This window comes from Mastigoproctus giganteus, chromosome 3 (assembly GCF_048544385.1).
Source record: "Mastigoproctus giganteus isolate SK-2022 chromosome 3, ASM4854438v1, whole genome shotgun sequence".
Classification (NCBI taxonomy): domain Eukaryota; kingdom Metazoa; phylum Arthropoda; class Arachnida; order Uropygi; family Thelyphonidae; genus Mastigoproctus; species Mastigoproctus giganteus.
This window is the reverse complement of record NC_143577.1, coordinates 58,976,186-58,992,133: the sequence shown is the minus strand read 5'-3', so window position 1 is coordinate 58,992,133 and position 15,948 is coordinate 58,976,186. Positions and strand designations below refer to the sequence as shown.

Sequence of the window (15,948 nt, the reverse complement as noted above, 5' to 3'; positions counted from 1 at the left end):
CAGCGTATTGTCACTAGAAATCACCTGCGATCTAGTGGAGGGCCATTTAAACAAGCATCTAATTAACCTTTTTGGAGAAGTGGGATCTTTAAAAGTAGTGCAATACCAAGGTAACCCGTTGCAAAGGCAAGTGGATGCAAAAACAGTTTAAGTCCTGCAAGCATTGTATAAAGAGAAAGCGTGGTTTCAAAATGGTTTCCTAAAGACAAACGTTATCGTTGTTCAGAGTGCCGGATTGGTTTCTTATCATTTATCGATATTAAAATATAATTTTTTTATAAAATGTTTTGAATTTTAAAGAATTCCAGATTTTAACCGCTCGATTTCACAGAGTTTACTTACTGTCAGTTTTGAACTATTCCTGCTTTCTGGAGAGTATGCTATTTGGAAATCTTTTTTTTTTTTTTTTTTTTTTCCCAACTGTATTATGTTTTGAAGTATAGGGATCTAGAACGCCCGAAAGCGTCAATATAAATATTTATTTTATATATTTAATATATATGTAATTTAATGTGCCATATTATATTATTATCTGTAAGAATATTTATACTTAATATTGTATTACATATAATATATGCAATATAATATTATTATAAATGGAAATAGTGCATAATTTGAAATTATTGCGCTTCTCAAGGAGCAGCCTTTTTAATTCCATTGACTGCATATTTCATCTCGCTGTTTTTTATTTTATTTTTTTTTAAATTCGAACCAAGAAACGTGATAATTTTGACTGTCTACGAATACGATTTGATATTTATTTGATGATGATGATTATTATTCATACAATAAAAAAATCCAAATGCACTTTAATTTATATCTTCACGCACTGCAATTAATGCATAGAAGCCGTACAGAAAGAGGCTATGCCCACCATTGTACGTATCGGACATAGCCTCTTTTGTACGTAGCCGTGAGAAAACTAGTTTTCAACTTAATACATCGGTCTCATATTGTGAAGGCACTTCGCCACGAGTTGCCTTCAAATTAGTCTACTTTAAATGAAAAGCGCTTTTCCAGTGAAGCATATTTCTATTTATTTAAACTGTATGCCGCTACCCATACGATGATTCGATATTGACTGACCTAAACAACTCAGTATACTTCTGCTTTGGAGAAGTGCCGTTTATTTAGAGTAGTATAATACCAAGGCAACTTGATAGATTCAAAAGAAGTGCTTGGAATAAATGATTTTATTTTTATTTCCACCAATTTAATAGATTTTCCCATCTTGACAAAAGGGGCTGATATTGAATACGTTCTAAATCAACTCAGCTGAACTGCTGAATTTTTTTTTTTACGGTTTTGTATATGAACGAGATGTGACACAGTAGAATCAATTTTTTTGCTAAATCGAGTTTGATTTGTACGCAGATTTTAAAGCTTGCGTTGACGTACGTAGCTGTATCTGCTTTTGTTGTAATTAGAGCACTAGTATATTCGTTCGGTTAAATGCTACTTCTATGGGTTACACTTGTGACATATCAGAATTTTTAGTTGTGGTAAGAGTACACAGTAGTCTTTTAGGGTGTTTATCCAGAGTGATATCATCATAAGCTGCAATTTTGTCAACCTGTCTTTTAATGCATTTGGCATTATTTCTTGTAAAGTTGTTAAACAGACTGATAGAGGCGGAGCTTTCTCCTGGGCCATATGAATATTAATGCTGCTATTATTAAAACCTATGCGGCCATAAGAATTACACAAAGCTACATCGCTGCGCAGAATTGAGAAAAGCGAAAGAAAGTTGAATGCAAATCTACTTTATTTTCTGTGCATAAGGGAAAGATAATTTATGTTGCAAAGTGATGCAACATAAAATAAATAAATTACAGTTTTGATACTTAAGTGTGAGTTTTTTTTTTAAATCATAACATTCTGAAAAAAAATGAAGACAACACATTTTGCAGATAAAAACGTTTTGGTGAAATTAGTTTTAACGTTAAAAATACAAAAACAGTAGTAGTATTTTATCTTGCAGCATATAACCATATACTGCACGGAATCCCTAAGCTTTTGCTGAATCAGCCAAAAATAAGTAAATAAATAAAATATCTATTGACTCTCACTTTACGTAAGTGTATATCAAGCTGATCATTGAATTTTTCCAAGCTGTCTCACCCTGAACCATCCATGGCCAAGTTTATTCCGGTAATTAATAATTCACTGGCTAAAGGCAAACTAGTGTAAACTTCTCACATAATTTGAATTTATGGCCCCTCTTTCTGGAATAATTTAAATTATTATTTTACTGGTCGAAGCACAAAGTTCAATAGCCATGTGATAATTCTTTCCTCATTTGATCTTACAAGTTACAATTGCCTTATATGGGGAAATTAAAAATTGTGATTTGCAAATCCTATCATATGCGATAACTTTACGATTGGATGCAATTGCAACCTTTGAAATCTCTTAGACGTAATACTTAAAAGAAAATTTAGTTTTAAATTAAAATGGTGAATAATATAATTTCTATTTTAATGAACAAAGGTAATTCTTAAACTGTACTAAATTTACCATTGTATTAAATATTATACTTAAGCTATAATTATAGTTGTAGAATAATTTTAAAACATTATGAAAAACAAGATATGCAATGTTGTTCCATTGAATTTTTTTTTCCGTCTCTCAGGGCCCCCTACTGTTATTTTAACTGATATAGAAATACGAAGCTTTGGTCCAATATCCGAAACAGATATGGTAAGTCTATTTTATTATGAATTACTCCTGAATACGTCAGATATACGTACTTATTTGTTAGATTTTATTTATTGAATTGTAGCCATGTGACAATTTCTTATAACTATTTGAGACGTTCCACTTAGGTAACATTGCAATGATTCTCCATGAATCTGCTCCTAGCTTTTATTCATATCCAAGTTTCGTGGTAGTCTATTAAAAAAATGGATCCCTGAACAAAAAAAAAACAAACTATTCTTGTATTCTGTAGTAAATAAATGTCTGAGTTGGATTCCTGTAATTCTGAGGGTAGCGCTATTGTTAATTGAGACCAGGTTGCGTAAACTAGCTTCAACATCGATGGGAAAGAGTGCACGAGAATCATTTGCTGGATGTCACCCATTGATGAACAGAAGGTTCAGTTTCCAAGCTGAGGAAAGTCCTTCCTCAATGTGAGAACTGACTGTTGAGGTTAATTGTGTTCTAGCAAGAGTAAGACCATTTTGAAAGAATAATTCTACATACGGAAAACTGTCTTTCTGAATTCCCCATTTATTTACTGGCGTCGAGACGTGGCTTTCAAACATTGGGATAAAGTTGCTGGTATAACTTGAATGCTACGGAAAAGAGAAGGTGATTTCTCTTAAAGGCATACTCCTTTCAGAGAAATCACGTTTAGCGCTGAACGAAACCTAGGTTCGATCTTAGGATTGCCAGTCCCAAAATTGGCGCCTCCAAAATTTCTCCCTATCCAAAAAAAATTCAAACAGAAACCAATGAAAGTGAGAGTGATGCTGATTATTGTGTATAGCTGGAATGAGATCATTTTGTATCCTGCTGTTCCAGAAGCCACCATCGAAATGATGCATTCTACCACTCGTTCCTGAAGCAGTATTTACTCACAGCAATGGGATGAAAGTTCTGTATAAGATAGCGCCACTCATCTTATAAAATGATTGGCGCTGTCTTCAAGAATATTTGAGCGCCCTCCCTCCCTCTCTTATCAATTCCCTAGGAATGCAGGAGATTGAGTGGTACGGGAGGTTGAGGTTGTCTTGAGGGCATCGAACAATGATGTTACAAAAAAAAAAAAAAAAAAAAAAAAATCAGCGTCTTTTACAAGTATTACACCCTGGCAAAATCTTTTATAATTTCTTTCAAATCCAGAGAATTGTCTGATTTAAGTAAAATCTGGTGATTAGCCACTTGGAAATTCTTAAAACATTGTAAACTTTAAATATTTTCATTATCACTAAAGTGAACCCAATGCAATAAAATTTTGTAAACAGTGACATCATCCTGTTTCCGAGGTAATTATACCATTTTATTGCATAGAAAAAAATTCTTTAGTCAACTGCTCGTGTATTCTTAACCATACCCCTCTATATCACCGAGAGGAAGGATGTGTACAGCATTACACTAAAGGTCATAACCGTGATTTAAAAGGATATTAACCAGTCAGGAGATATCCACCAAGTGTCTGCTTTAAAATGCATTATTTAGAGAACAACCCTCATAAAACATTCAGCAAAGCAAAACATCAAGTAAAAAGAAAATCCTTCTGTCTGCAGCCACTTACATTTCTAAAAATAGAACCTCAGCCATCCATTTTACATGCTTCACTGGGGACCAAGATGAATAGTTGATTCCTTGGTTTGCCATTCCCAATAGCACTTTGCACGGCATCTTTAATGCTCTTTCTATTAGAAGACTTCCAAGACGGTAGTCGAAATCTTAGAATCTCGTTGAAATTTAAAGGAGAGCACGTTCACCAACTTTACTACACTTATCAACATATTTCCTCCCTCCAACGAATGGACAGGAGGAAATTCCCAAGGCGAAATACTTAAGCGAGCTTCGTTCTCAGCCATAATAAATAAAGCAGTCAGTACGTTTCAACCGGGTCTTCAAAAGAACCGCTTCCTGTAATGAAATATTATATTTCCCGACACTGTGTGCATAAGAAGTTTTAAATAGCGCCATTAAGAGAATTTTTCGTTTATATTTGGAAGAGTAACTCGTTTGGGAAAAAAAAATGTGAGTGGTATAAACTCATAATTATATTTCTTGGTCCTTCATGCATTTTATATTAATTTCCGTGTTTGTGCATATTCGCTTGATGGAGCTTCCAATCCGACAATAATTAACTTAAGTGGAAACACGCCACCCTCTTAAAAATATTAACTTTGAAGAAAATTAATATTTTTCGGCCTATGAATATAAAAACACTTCTACTGTGCATACGGATATAAACAACGTTTGGGTGCCTTTAAAATAATACTAATACTTTTATGTTTATTCTTTGCTGAAATAGTCCAGTCTTGTCTCATTTACTACCATCGAAGAGGTTCACGGGTACACTTGAGATTATATCGTATTTTTCCACACAGATTTTTCTGCTTCAACTTTGAAGATATTAAACGACAGGAAGAGCATCAGTTTGCAAGAAAAAAAAGTCTCCCTCACTTCGGTTGTGGTTTACTAAACCACAACCGAAGTGAGGGAGTTAAACCGTTTAACTCTGTATTTGCTGAAGAAATTTAAACAGCTCAGACTTTGAGAATGTTCCTAAATGTACCTAGTCCTCGTAAATGAAGAATAATCGCATAAATGCAGAGTATTCTGAAAGAAGCAGCGTGCTTTATCTTATCTTATCTTCCTTCACGGATTAGGCGATCCGCCTGTTTCGATCTCGAAGAAGTCTGCCCATCTTTTCTTCGGTCTTCCTCTGTCTCTTTTTCTTTTTGCTCTATATGTGTAAGCTAATTTAGGGAATCTATTATCTTCCATTCTTTCTACATGTTCTTTCCATCTTTGTCTATATTCTATATTTTTTCATTAATTGAGTAAATCTTTAATTCCTTTCTAATATTTACGTTTGGTATTTTATCTAATTTTGTACATCCTTTAACATATCATCTTAATTTCATTTCTGCAGCTTGTATTCTATTAATGTCTCTTTGTTTCGGTATCCATGTTGCAGGTGCTTTTAATTGCATATTAAAAAATATAGAATTCTCCAACTTTAACGGAAATCCCTACCTTATCTGAAGATTAGATACTCTTCTCTTAAATTGTATCATTGAAATGACTTCCACTCCAAGATCAATTTTCATTGCTACTTCATCGCCTTCGACTTTATTTCACCTATTGTATTTTGCATTCCTTACAAACTTCTGTTGATGTCTTGGTTTAATTCTGTAAACGTTTCGTTGAAGAAGCCCTAATTAATTAACTCTGAAAATGAACCATGACAAGAATCAAGTTGGAGACATATCTTGAAGAATCTCCTGAAAATATGTTCGTCATCGCCTTCGATTTGGCCGTAACCACGTAATCGCTAGACATTAATCTTCTTGTTCTTTGTGAACTCTTTTGGCCATATATGGCAGTCCTGGAGTATAAACAGAAATTTTATTAAATATTTTGATGTTTTTGATATTCCATCTGTGATAATGGGCTACGGTTTTCATATATTTGGTTTTCGGACCAGATGCCCTTCTCGGATGTGCAATTACCAGCTTTCCAGGTTAATATGAAACGAAGTTAGATGTATTAGGCATGTGTGTTAAGCTCCAAAGTAAATAAGGCTGTTAACCGTCAGCATACTGTATCTGTAATTGCGTGTATTCTTCGGTTAGCTCATTGGATCGAAAACTTGAGTTTCTAGGAAAGGGGAGGAGACTATGTAACTCTCGCCTGAGACCGACTAACAGAGCCACGCTAAATAAACTGAAGTGAAGGCGTTTATGGGAATTTTTTTCAGATTCTTCTAGGCGCCAAGTGTGTTTATTCTACTCTTCTTCATCATTGGCGAAACTACAACCATCAGGTTGTAATTTCGCCACCGCAACTGCGGGAAGTCCAATGAGTCAATGGAACCCGACAAATAGTATAGTATGGTTTTTAACAAGTTGGTTCTTAAAGTTTGGGAAGGAGCAAATATTTAGTTTCTCTGCTGGTTCGCATCCACCTTCTTTTGAGTCCATAATGGTTTACGGTTGCAGATTCACAGTATTATCTTCTTTCTGAGGTTCCCAACCTGTTTTTCCTTAGTAATCCCAGAAATGGAATAACTGTATGCATCGTTACGCGCCATGTATGTATAGACAGTTAGCGAGTTTTGCAATAGCTGTCCTCCTTTTGGATTTTAAGTTACACTAACTTCAAGTTTATGTCAATCATTCATAGCAAACTAACCAGTCTTCATCTTCAAAGAAATATGAATCACGATGTGCCAATTTTTCTCCCAAATCAAACATGTCACCACCTGACTGCGCGTCATACAGAAAGATGTTATATTCAAACTACATCAGTACGAAACTACATAACCATTGTCCTGAGTTTTTTTAGCAATCAAGATGGTGTAACCTTTCCTAAGGTCAATTTAACTAAATATATACAATTACATTCGTTGGTGTATAGTGAAAATCTAATATTTCTTTCAAAAATTAAACAAATAAATAAAATAAATAAAAGAGATTAAGATCTAATAGTCTTCAACAAAAAATAAATATATCACTTTTTTATTACTAAATTAAGAAAGAAACTGAAATTATGAGAAACTGATATGTCATTGATATGACTGTGGTACAGAAATTAAATAAGCAGTGACAAGAGCGACCTCTACTAAAACTGCAGATTTCTGAAAATAATAAGTATAACTGATAATGATGTTACCAAGCAAAGGCAGAAAACAAATAGCTATTAAATACTTAAAACTTGGTGAGAAAGCGCATCTTTCCATATGCTTTTCTCAATAATAATACAATTTTTTGGGTTAGCGTATGTATGGAAGTTAAATTTAAGAGTTTTTCTTGTTAAAGAAAATGGCCAGCTGTTACACAACTTGAATATACTTGAATCCATGCAAAGTTCAATGGTGATAAAAATACAGCGAACCTAATGTGCATGTCTACAAAAGAAGAGAGAAGGAATCGCATCTGTAGTATTCTCAACAATACGTTCACCTCTGCATTTATTTCAGTAATCTGTTAAAAATGAGAGGGAAAAACATAAATACGCGAAAAAATATGCATTAAAATTCTGGAAGATAAATGTATAAAGATAAAAATTAAGTAGACAAGGAAACGAATGGCACGTGGATAATTGGAGAAACTCAAATTCTGAGATGCGCTGCGGCTCCTCCTTTTATGTTCCAGCAGTAAAACTGTGCCTCTGCGGAATATGAAAGGAAATCGCTGATTACACAAAAATGCACCGAAGTGAGTTTTAATTTGTCATCTCTTGCTCTAGATGAATCTGTTTTTATCATCAGCTACCTGACTGCACTGAAACTTATATCAGAAGGTACGTTTGTTCAGGAATTAGCGATACTTTGTTATTACGATAGTAAACTATATATGAATTATGAATGAACATTTAAGATTTATTGCACTCTTCAAATTGAACGTATGCGCAACTTACAGGCGAGTAATTTGCTTGAGGGTTGTCGAAAAAGTAGTGGTAACACCTTACAGGAAACAAATTATTATTTGCATATCTTTAAATGATTATATTTCATATAATTTCTGTAGTTTGAAGACATGGGCGTGCAAAAGCTTCATTGGCTTACTCATAGCTCCATCCTTAACTATGGACAACTTTGAGATGACCTGGAAAGTCAGCTTCGGGCCAACATACCCACAATGATTGCTGTGTTGGAGGAGGAGTGGACCAGAACACCACCTTTCTGATATCAAAAGTTAGTTCGGAGTCTACCAACGAAGGTACAATGCGTAATTATGATCAAAGGTGGGTCACCGCATCATTAAATGTTTTCTTAATAAAGGGTTCTTTCTAGAAGAATGCAAGTGTACTTTTGGCAATATCGTTTAAGTGATGGAGAAAAATTTGTTCTCGGAATATTTATTTTTAGTGTGCCTTCGCAGAACATTTAAAGGCCTTTATGACTAGAATCAACAGCGGCATTATCTAACATATGTCGCTCCTTATAGTATTATTTTTTAAACGGACAGGATAGGACACAGAAGCTACATTTGCATATTTGCCTTTAAAGAGGCATATTTAAGTCCCCCATTACCAAATTTAACATCAGTATTGGTGGCAAAATAATATAAGGATGCAAGCTTATACAGCATCGGTCAAAAAAAGTGGATATTGAGTCTTTCTGTGGATGATATTCTTTCAAGATCAGTCTTCATGTATTTAGAAAATTGAAGGGCGATCATGCGACCGTCCTTTTCAGTGAAGTCAGCTGTTTAAGTCTCCTCTGAATCCAGAAAACATCGTCACATTTATCGGCTCTCTTGTTTGAGACTAAATAACCGTATTTATCTGAGGGGAATATTCTTGGAGTCTAGATTACAAAATACTCGCTAAAACGAAAACATTAATGCTTCCCACAATTGGTTGTCTCCGCAGAGTACGATTAAGGTTGTAGTACGGCTTCTATCTGAAAAAAAGTTAATGCATTTCTTGAGGGAGACTCCAGCGAAGGAAGATATATTCTAAACCAAGAAATCCTTGAAGAGGTTTATACTTAGTACTTATCTGTAATGCCAAACATTCGAAAGATTATTTTATAATGAATAGCACCCTAGAATTCTGAAGGTCAGGAAAACAGACGATACTTGGTGACAGTGAACTCGAATTTCTGCAGGGATTTTCAGGAAATACATGGGAAAGAAGATTGTTCCAAAAAAAAAAAAAAGTAGAAGGATAATTGAAGGAGAAAAGTTACTTCGGTGAATTGAGAGTTGAACTCTGACCGGATGTTTGTTTGGACTTGTTTGGAAGAAAAAAATAGAATTACAGAAGAACAGCGCTATTGAAACGTCTATAAAAAGGCATGCAACAGAAACTAAATATCTATGATAAGGAGTAAAGCAACTTTGTGTGAGAGAGAGAGAGAGAGAGAGAGAGAGAGGTCCCACCCACAGGGATCTTATCTAAAAATATGATTTGTTAAAATGTGGATGAAAACAGCGGACAATCTTTATTTGGGAGAAATATAACAGGACTGGTTTTAGAAGGATTAAAGTTATCCAACTTTAAGGAAGAAATGGTCGGAAGCATATAAAGAAGCAATGGTTGTTATTCGAAAATTTATGATTTTGTTCATAGCAAGATTTTTCGGGCTGGAAGGTTAAATGTAGGCGCTATCGTCGGAAAGATTATGGGTAGGATTTCCAGCAGTCAGTGGAAGAAGATCTTTGATATACAGAAGGAAATAGCGAGTAAAAGAACAGAACCTTAGTGAATTGTAATATAAATTCCTCAAGATGCTGTTCTTTGAGAAATTAGAAAATACTTGTTGAAATCCATAGTGGTGAGAGTGGAAAGTGGCTATCCAGTTGAAAACATTAGAAGGACTGTAAAATGGAATTTTATTTAAAACGCCTTTATGCTAAACCCGACTAACTCAGTATCAGCGATGCCATCACACTTTTTCTGGATCCTCCACACAACGGGGAACGCATCATTTACTCTGTTCGTGGAGCGTAACAGAAAGTAAACGTACTTGTTGCATGTTATCCTGTATGTAACTTTCACTTTCTAGTTTTCCATGAATAGTCTTCCTTTTTGTGGAATACGTGTGCCGGTTTTTTCTGTATAATCCTAAGCTGTAATGTATGCTAGAAATTCTGCAAATAACATAGGGGCAAACAAGAAATTTCGTTTTCACGATATAGATAACACATAAATATGCTATTTAAACGTAGGTATATAATACATATTTATATAAATAACAAAAAAGAAAGGTGTTTAAATATATGTGCATTTATTAACAAAAATATGAATAAAATGGGTGTTATTTTTAAAAATTCCACCTAAAATTTTAGTATTCGAATGATTTATAAAAATTAATATAAATATACATTTTATGTACATTTCTTTTATTAAAATAAGCTCATCTCATTGCATTTCGTTTAATTTCCAGATCTATTCTATGGATTGTTATTTTCGCCAAACGTGGTTCGATACGCGACTTCGATTTCGTAGTGAACGTCTTGATGTGCTGTCAATGGACTGGAAATTTTTACAAAAGGTGTGGACCCCCGATACTTATTTTCTCAATGGGAGAAGTTCTTATATTCACAAAGTTACCGTTCCAAATAAATTCCTTCGAGTTCGGCACGATGGACAGTTAAAATATTCCATGAGGTAAATGTAACTTGGTGTGAAACTGGACATTTGTTTTGTGTGTAATTGAATTGTAGGGAATATGGTGCTTTGGGGAATTTTCGACTGCTTGATGCGCATACAAACTTCAGAATTATACTAATTGCATCAGGGCATCCGCCACCACTCCAGCGAAATGAATTAAGCAAAAATGTCAATGTCTAACTCAAATACGCTTCTGTGTTCTGAGCGCATTCGTATTACTTGTACTTAATGATAGTTTTATGCTCCATCCATCAAAACACGTGCATTCGGTTACATTATCTGTCGCCGCCATTATAACATTTTAATACATCATTTGAATGCGGGTATTTCCCTCAGGTCAAGTAGCGGAAATATTTCCTGTAGTAATGTGAACACAATCGTAAGAGTACTTTATTTTTAATTAAGGAAAACCCCACCAAAATCACTATATTTTCTATTCCCCTCATTTCCTTCTCCATTTCTCTCTCTCTCTCTCTCTCTCTTCCACTTTCTTTTTTGTTTTTTTCGCTCTTTTTTCTCTTTCTTTCTTTTTTTCACTTTCGTTATTGCTATTTCCTTCTTTTTTTATTTTGTCTCTTCTCTTTCTCTCTCTCTCTTAACATGTGTTCACTCTTTACAAATCGCAAATCCGCCTTAGCAGGAGCCAAAACTGAGAAAACAAAGAAAATCGCTGGTGGGCCAAAAGCAGCCATTTCCAAAGTATACAATAAAATGAAAAGAGAATGCAGCTCTAACAGGAAGAAAAGCAGCAGAAGGGTGGTCCTCCAAGAACCGACCGCAGATATTTAAAGCGAATTGTGTATCAGAATAAAAGGTCCAGTTTGCAGCAAATGGTTAAATTCAATTTAGGCAAAGAAAGACCCATTTTCAACTGAACTATGTGGCAGGAGGTGAAGAATCTGGGATTTGGTAGTGGTCTGCCTATACGAAAGCCATTTTTTTCTGTAAAAAAACAGAAATATTCGATTCGAGTGGTGCCGCCACAACTGCACTGTGGAAGAGTGGAAAAAATCATATGTGCGGCGCAAACCTCATGAAGCCATTCTTCCAAACTGTCAAGCATTCAAATGGACTGGAGGTGGTAGTATATTGCTTTCTCTGAATCTAAAAGAACTGGCGTTACTTTTCTTACAAACATCTGTTCACTCTTTACAAATCGCAAATCCACCTTACCATGGAATATTGTCTCACATTGGTGCAGTGCTCCCAAAACCACTCTTAGGTTTCTAGATTCTATTCAAAAGAGAGCAGTTAGGCTAATTAATGACTGATCTCTAACAATCTTTCAACTCTGTGTCTCATGGACGTTCTGTGTTTGCTGTATGCCTTTTCTATAGATACGTCCATGGGCACTGTTCTTGCAAATTGGCTTCTATAATTTCCACACTTCCTTCCAAAGCAACCCGAACACATGTCACAACCCATCAATAACCTTTTTCTGTCGAACTTTGAACTCACAGAACCAACCTTTCTTCTTCCTCATTCATTCATTCATCTTCCATTTTTGGAACAACCTCCGTTCATACTTATTTCCTAAAAATTACGATCTACAGAAATTCAAGTCCAATATCAACAAGTATATTCTGTCAGCTACCCAACCTTCACCTTAGTACGGTATTAAGTACTATAGCTTCTAATACCGCTCGTGCTTGGGGTTTTCATTAAAAAAAATTATTCACGTTAGCCTTTGATCCTCCTTTTCGAATTTGGGATACATTCGCACATCTCTAGTCCATAGGAACCTTTCCTGAATCTACAGACGCTGTTATAATTATGACTACGGGTTGGATACATCCTTTTCTGCCTCTCTTAATGTCATTGTATAGATCGTTTCCACATCCACCCCAGCAACCTGAGCAGGATTATAAACAGTCGAATTGTCGACATCAAGCGTACCAATGCGATTCAATCCCTTCCATCTAATGCTAATATAAGTAAAGAAGTCTTTGATGGTTTTCTTCGCATTCTTTGCCATGGACTTCGAGTAATCTGCCTTAGCTTGCCTAACTCCCTTTGCGACGTGATGACAAACTAGTTTATATCTACCATAGACTTCTTTATCATCTGATAATTTATATGCATTTTTCTTCCCATGCTTATCAATTCATCTGACAACTTTTGGCACAGTATATGAATTTCCGGTTGGAACTGTATGTTCCACAGTGTCATTCAGTTTGTTCTTCCATATATTGCCTGGTTCGTTTCTTAAACACTGTCCTGTCAATCAAATCAAACAGCGTGCGATAGAATCTCATTGGCTGACTCAGCATATATATATATATTTTTTTTGGTAGTTGTTGGCGCATCGGCTTCTGTGCCCATAATGCACCTTCCAAGGTTTTTGCAGTACTTTGATCCAAGCCCGAGGCGGGATTCGAACCCCCGACCTTTGGGTTGCCAGGCAGGCACGTTACTCACCCGGCTCTCAGGATATTAACAGAGCAGTGCTTATCGGTAACGAATCGTTAAATTTGCGCCAGTGATTATAAAAAGGATTTTATTTTGTCAGTATTTTAAGGATTAATACAAAACGATTTATAAGTATTAATATTTGGCAGTTTGCTCTCTTTTGGCCTGCATATTTTTACACATTCTCGGATTTTGTCTATTAGATAATAATCAATAGATTAATATTATTATCACCAGATTATGTAATACTTATTGACCATTGACAATGCTTAACCATAGTATGATTATAAACTTCAACTATAGGCCTAATGAGTAACGAATTAATTTAATGTGATTAACCTAACGTAACTTACGTAACGTTAGGTTAATGCAGGTGTCGTTCTAATATATCAAGCAACAAACGATATTCGTCTAGATGTTTGTTGATTGACAACATGCCCAATCAATGAAAGACTGACGCAGTTTAGACGAAAATTAGATTGTGAATTTAGCTAATTATGAATATATTAAACTTAAAATTATTTTAAACTTAAATTATTGACAATTTAAGTTTAAAAGATGAAAAAGTAAGAAAAGATAAAATACCTTAATCCCTTCAACGTATGGGTTTAAAAATGGGGAAAAAATTAACGCCCTGTTGCATCTAAGATTAATATTAGTTAAGTAATATTAATTGAATTGACCAGCTACATTACTTCTCTTTTCGAGTTATTCATGAGTATAAAAATTACCTTCGAAAGAATTTCTTACTCCTGAAATGAACTCAGGATTGTCTTCCTGCGCTTATAAGTTCTTTTTCCGCGTCTTTCCAACTGTGATACCAAAATTTATATGTTATCTGTGAATCTGTTACCGGACCGGAAGGATCGGTGGTGAATCGGAGTTAATTCTTTCAGCCTCCTTTCGCTGCTGACAGAAAGCGTTATTCACTTCAACTGCACCATCTAATCCCTCACAAGCTGTTTGTTATTTCTGGAACAGAAAACATGTTTATTTCCCATCGCACCTCAAGACAAAATTAGCTTTACACATGACACTTGTTCGTTTAAAGAACAAGCGAAGTGCCTGCATGTTTATTCTCTTTTTCCTCTTATACTTTCAACTTAAATTTGTCCGGTTACTTTGTTGTGCCAACATTTCTTACGACTGGTGTTGTTTCTTAACACAATTACTCTTGGGAGAAATGGTAATGTCGTTGAGGTAATGGAGAACGGAAACTTTTACTTTGAATCTAGCTCGTCTGAGACGTGTAATGAATAATAAACGCGTGACCTAACCAGAGGACGCCATTTGTTAACTAAAATTTTAAGAAATTTGACGAGTGTTAATGAAAACGTGACATGAAGTTACAATTAATTAAATTTAGATTTAAAATAAGACTGCTGTAAGAATACATTATTTTTGTGGATGTTATAGTGAAATATCCTGTTCAATTCTCCATGTGTATAAATTTTAGGCAGGAAAATTCTTTCTAAAAAAAAAAAAGAACTAGGAAGAAATGAAATTTTCATTGAAGAGGAGAAGGAGCCACAACTTATTTAAAGAATGAAGGGAATGTAGGAATTAAATTTTCTGGTAATACCAAATCTGTGTAAATTAGTACTTCAGTAGTGAATTTTCAGTAGCATCAAACATCAGTATTGTGATGTCAAAGCTAGCTCACATGCAAGGACTTGTTCCATGAATTATTCTGCTTGTACATGATTATGACAATAATAAAGAGAATATATCTCTCATGATGATACTTATCTTTTTATTCTGTATGATTTAATAAAAATTGATTACTTACTTTTCTACTCATGTGTCCGTTTTTATGGTTTCAACATGCTTTCTGAAAAGTGGTGTTATTGTGTCCCACAGAGTTTGAATTCCATCTCCTTAAGAAATTATTATGGACTTTTATCATTTTATAATACTGTGGCTGAGTTAGTCGGTCTCGAGGAAATGTTGCATGGGCCCCCTTCCCAATATGTTTAGCAGTTTTTGTTGAAAGACATGATTGCAGAGACATTTTGTCATCCTGTATATAAAAAGAAAGACAGTGTGGTCTTCCAGATAACGAAATATGCGATGATATAATTGTTTGATTTCGTTTATTATAGAATAAAAATAATTATAAAAAAGTATTATTATTAATTATACGTGGATTTACTAGATAATTACCATCAAACTTAATATTAACCTCCGCAATACGCCTTTGCAAAAAGACACATGCCTTTGTATTGTATACCAAGATATAAATTTTATTTTGCTCGAGCAACAGCAGAATTGAACTACTGTTGGGAATTGCAGCTGTTTGCTTTTAATGAGGTGTATCAAAGAAATCATATCTGTACAATCAACCAGTGTGGTTGAATTTGATGTGCACAGTCCACTTCTTCCTATATTGTTGAATCTCACACCGACCCACATAACAGAAAAGAAGTAGAGCCGAAAACGAAACTGGACATTAAGAATGTTTTGAAACTGGAGGGTAGAATAATAATCTTTCGCTTTAGAATAGTTTCTACCTATTGCGGCTATTTCTATTTAGGGCGCTATTCATAGCTAGGTAACGAAATGAGCTGGCCGAATGCCAGACACAGACAAAACAGTTGTATGTTTAACTCTTATCCCCCATCCTGTCCCTCCCCTCTGATGTTTTATGTTTTTTCCCCTTTGGGTATACAGTAATTATTCATACCTTTGCATTCATAACTAACACTGAAGTGTCAGTTATAATTGTCAGCA

At 34.8% G+C, this 15,948-nt stretch overlaps 1 protein-coding gene across 1 annotated transcript in view; it reads left to right on the top strand.

Moving 5' to 3' along the window:
* The window catches only part of LOC150088043 (gamma-aminobutyric acid receptor subunit alpha-6-like), a 211,088-nt gene that overhangs the window by 132,873 nt on the left and 62,267 nt on the right, over positions 1 to 15,948 (top strand). The window contains exons 3-4 of the mRNA XM_090370547.1: positions 2,633 to 2,700; positions 10,583 to 10,806. Coding sequence (XP_090226673.1) covers positions 2,633 to 2,700; positions 10,583 to 10,806 — 292 coding nt within the window. The remainder of the gene's footprint in view (positions 1 to 2,632; positions 2,701 to 10,582; positions 10,807 to 15,948) is intronic.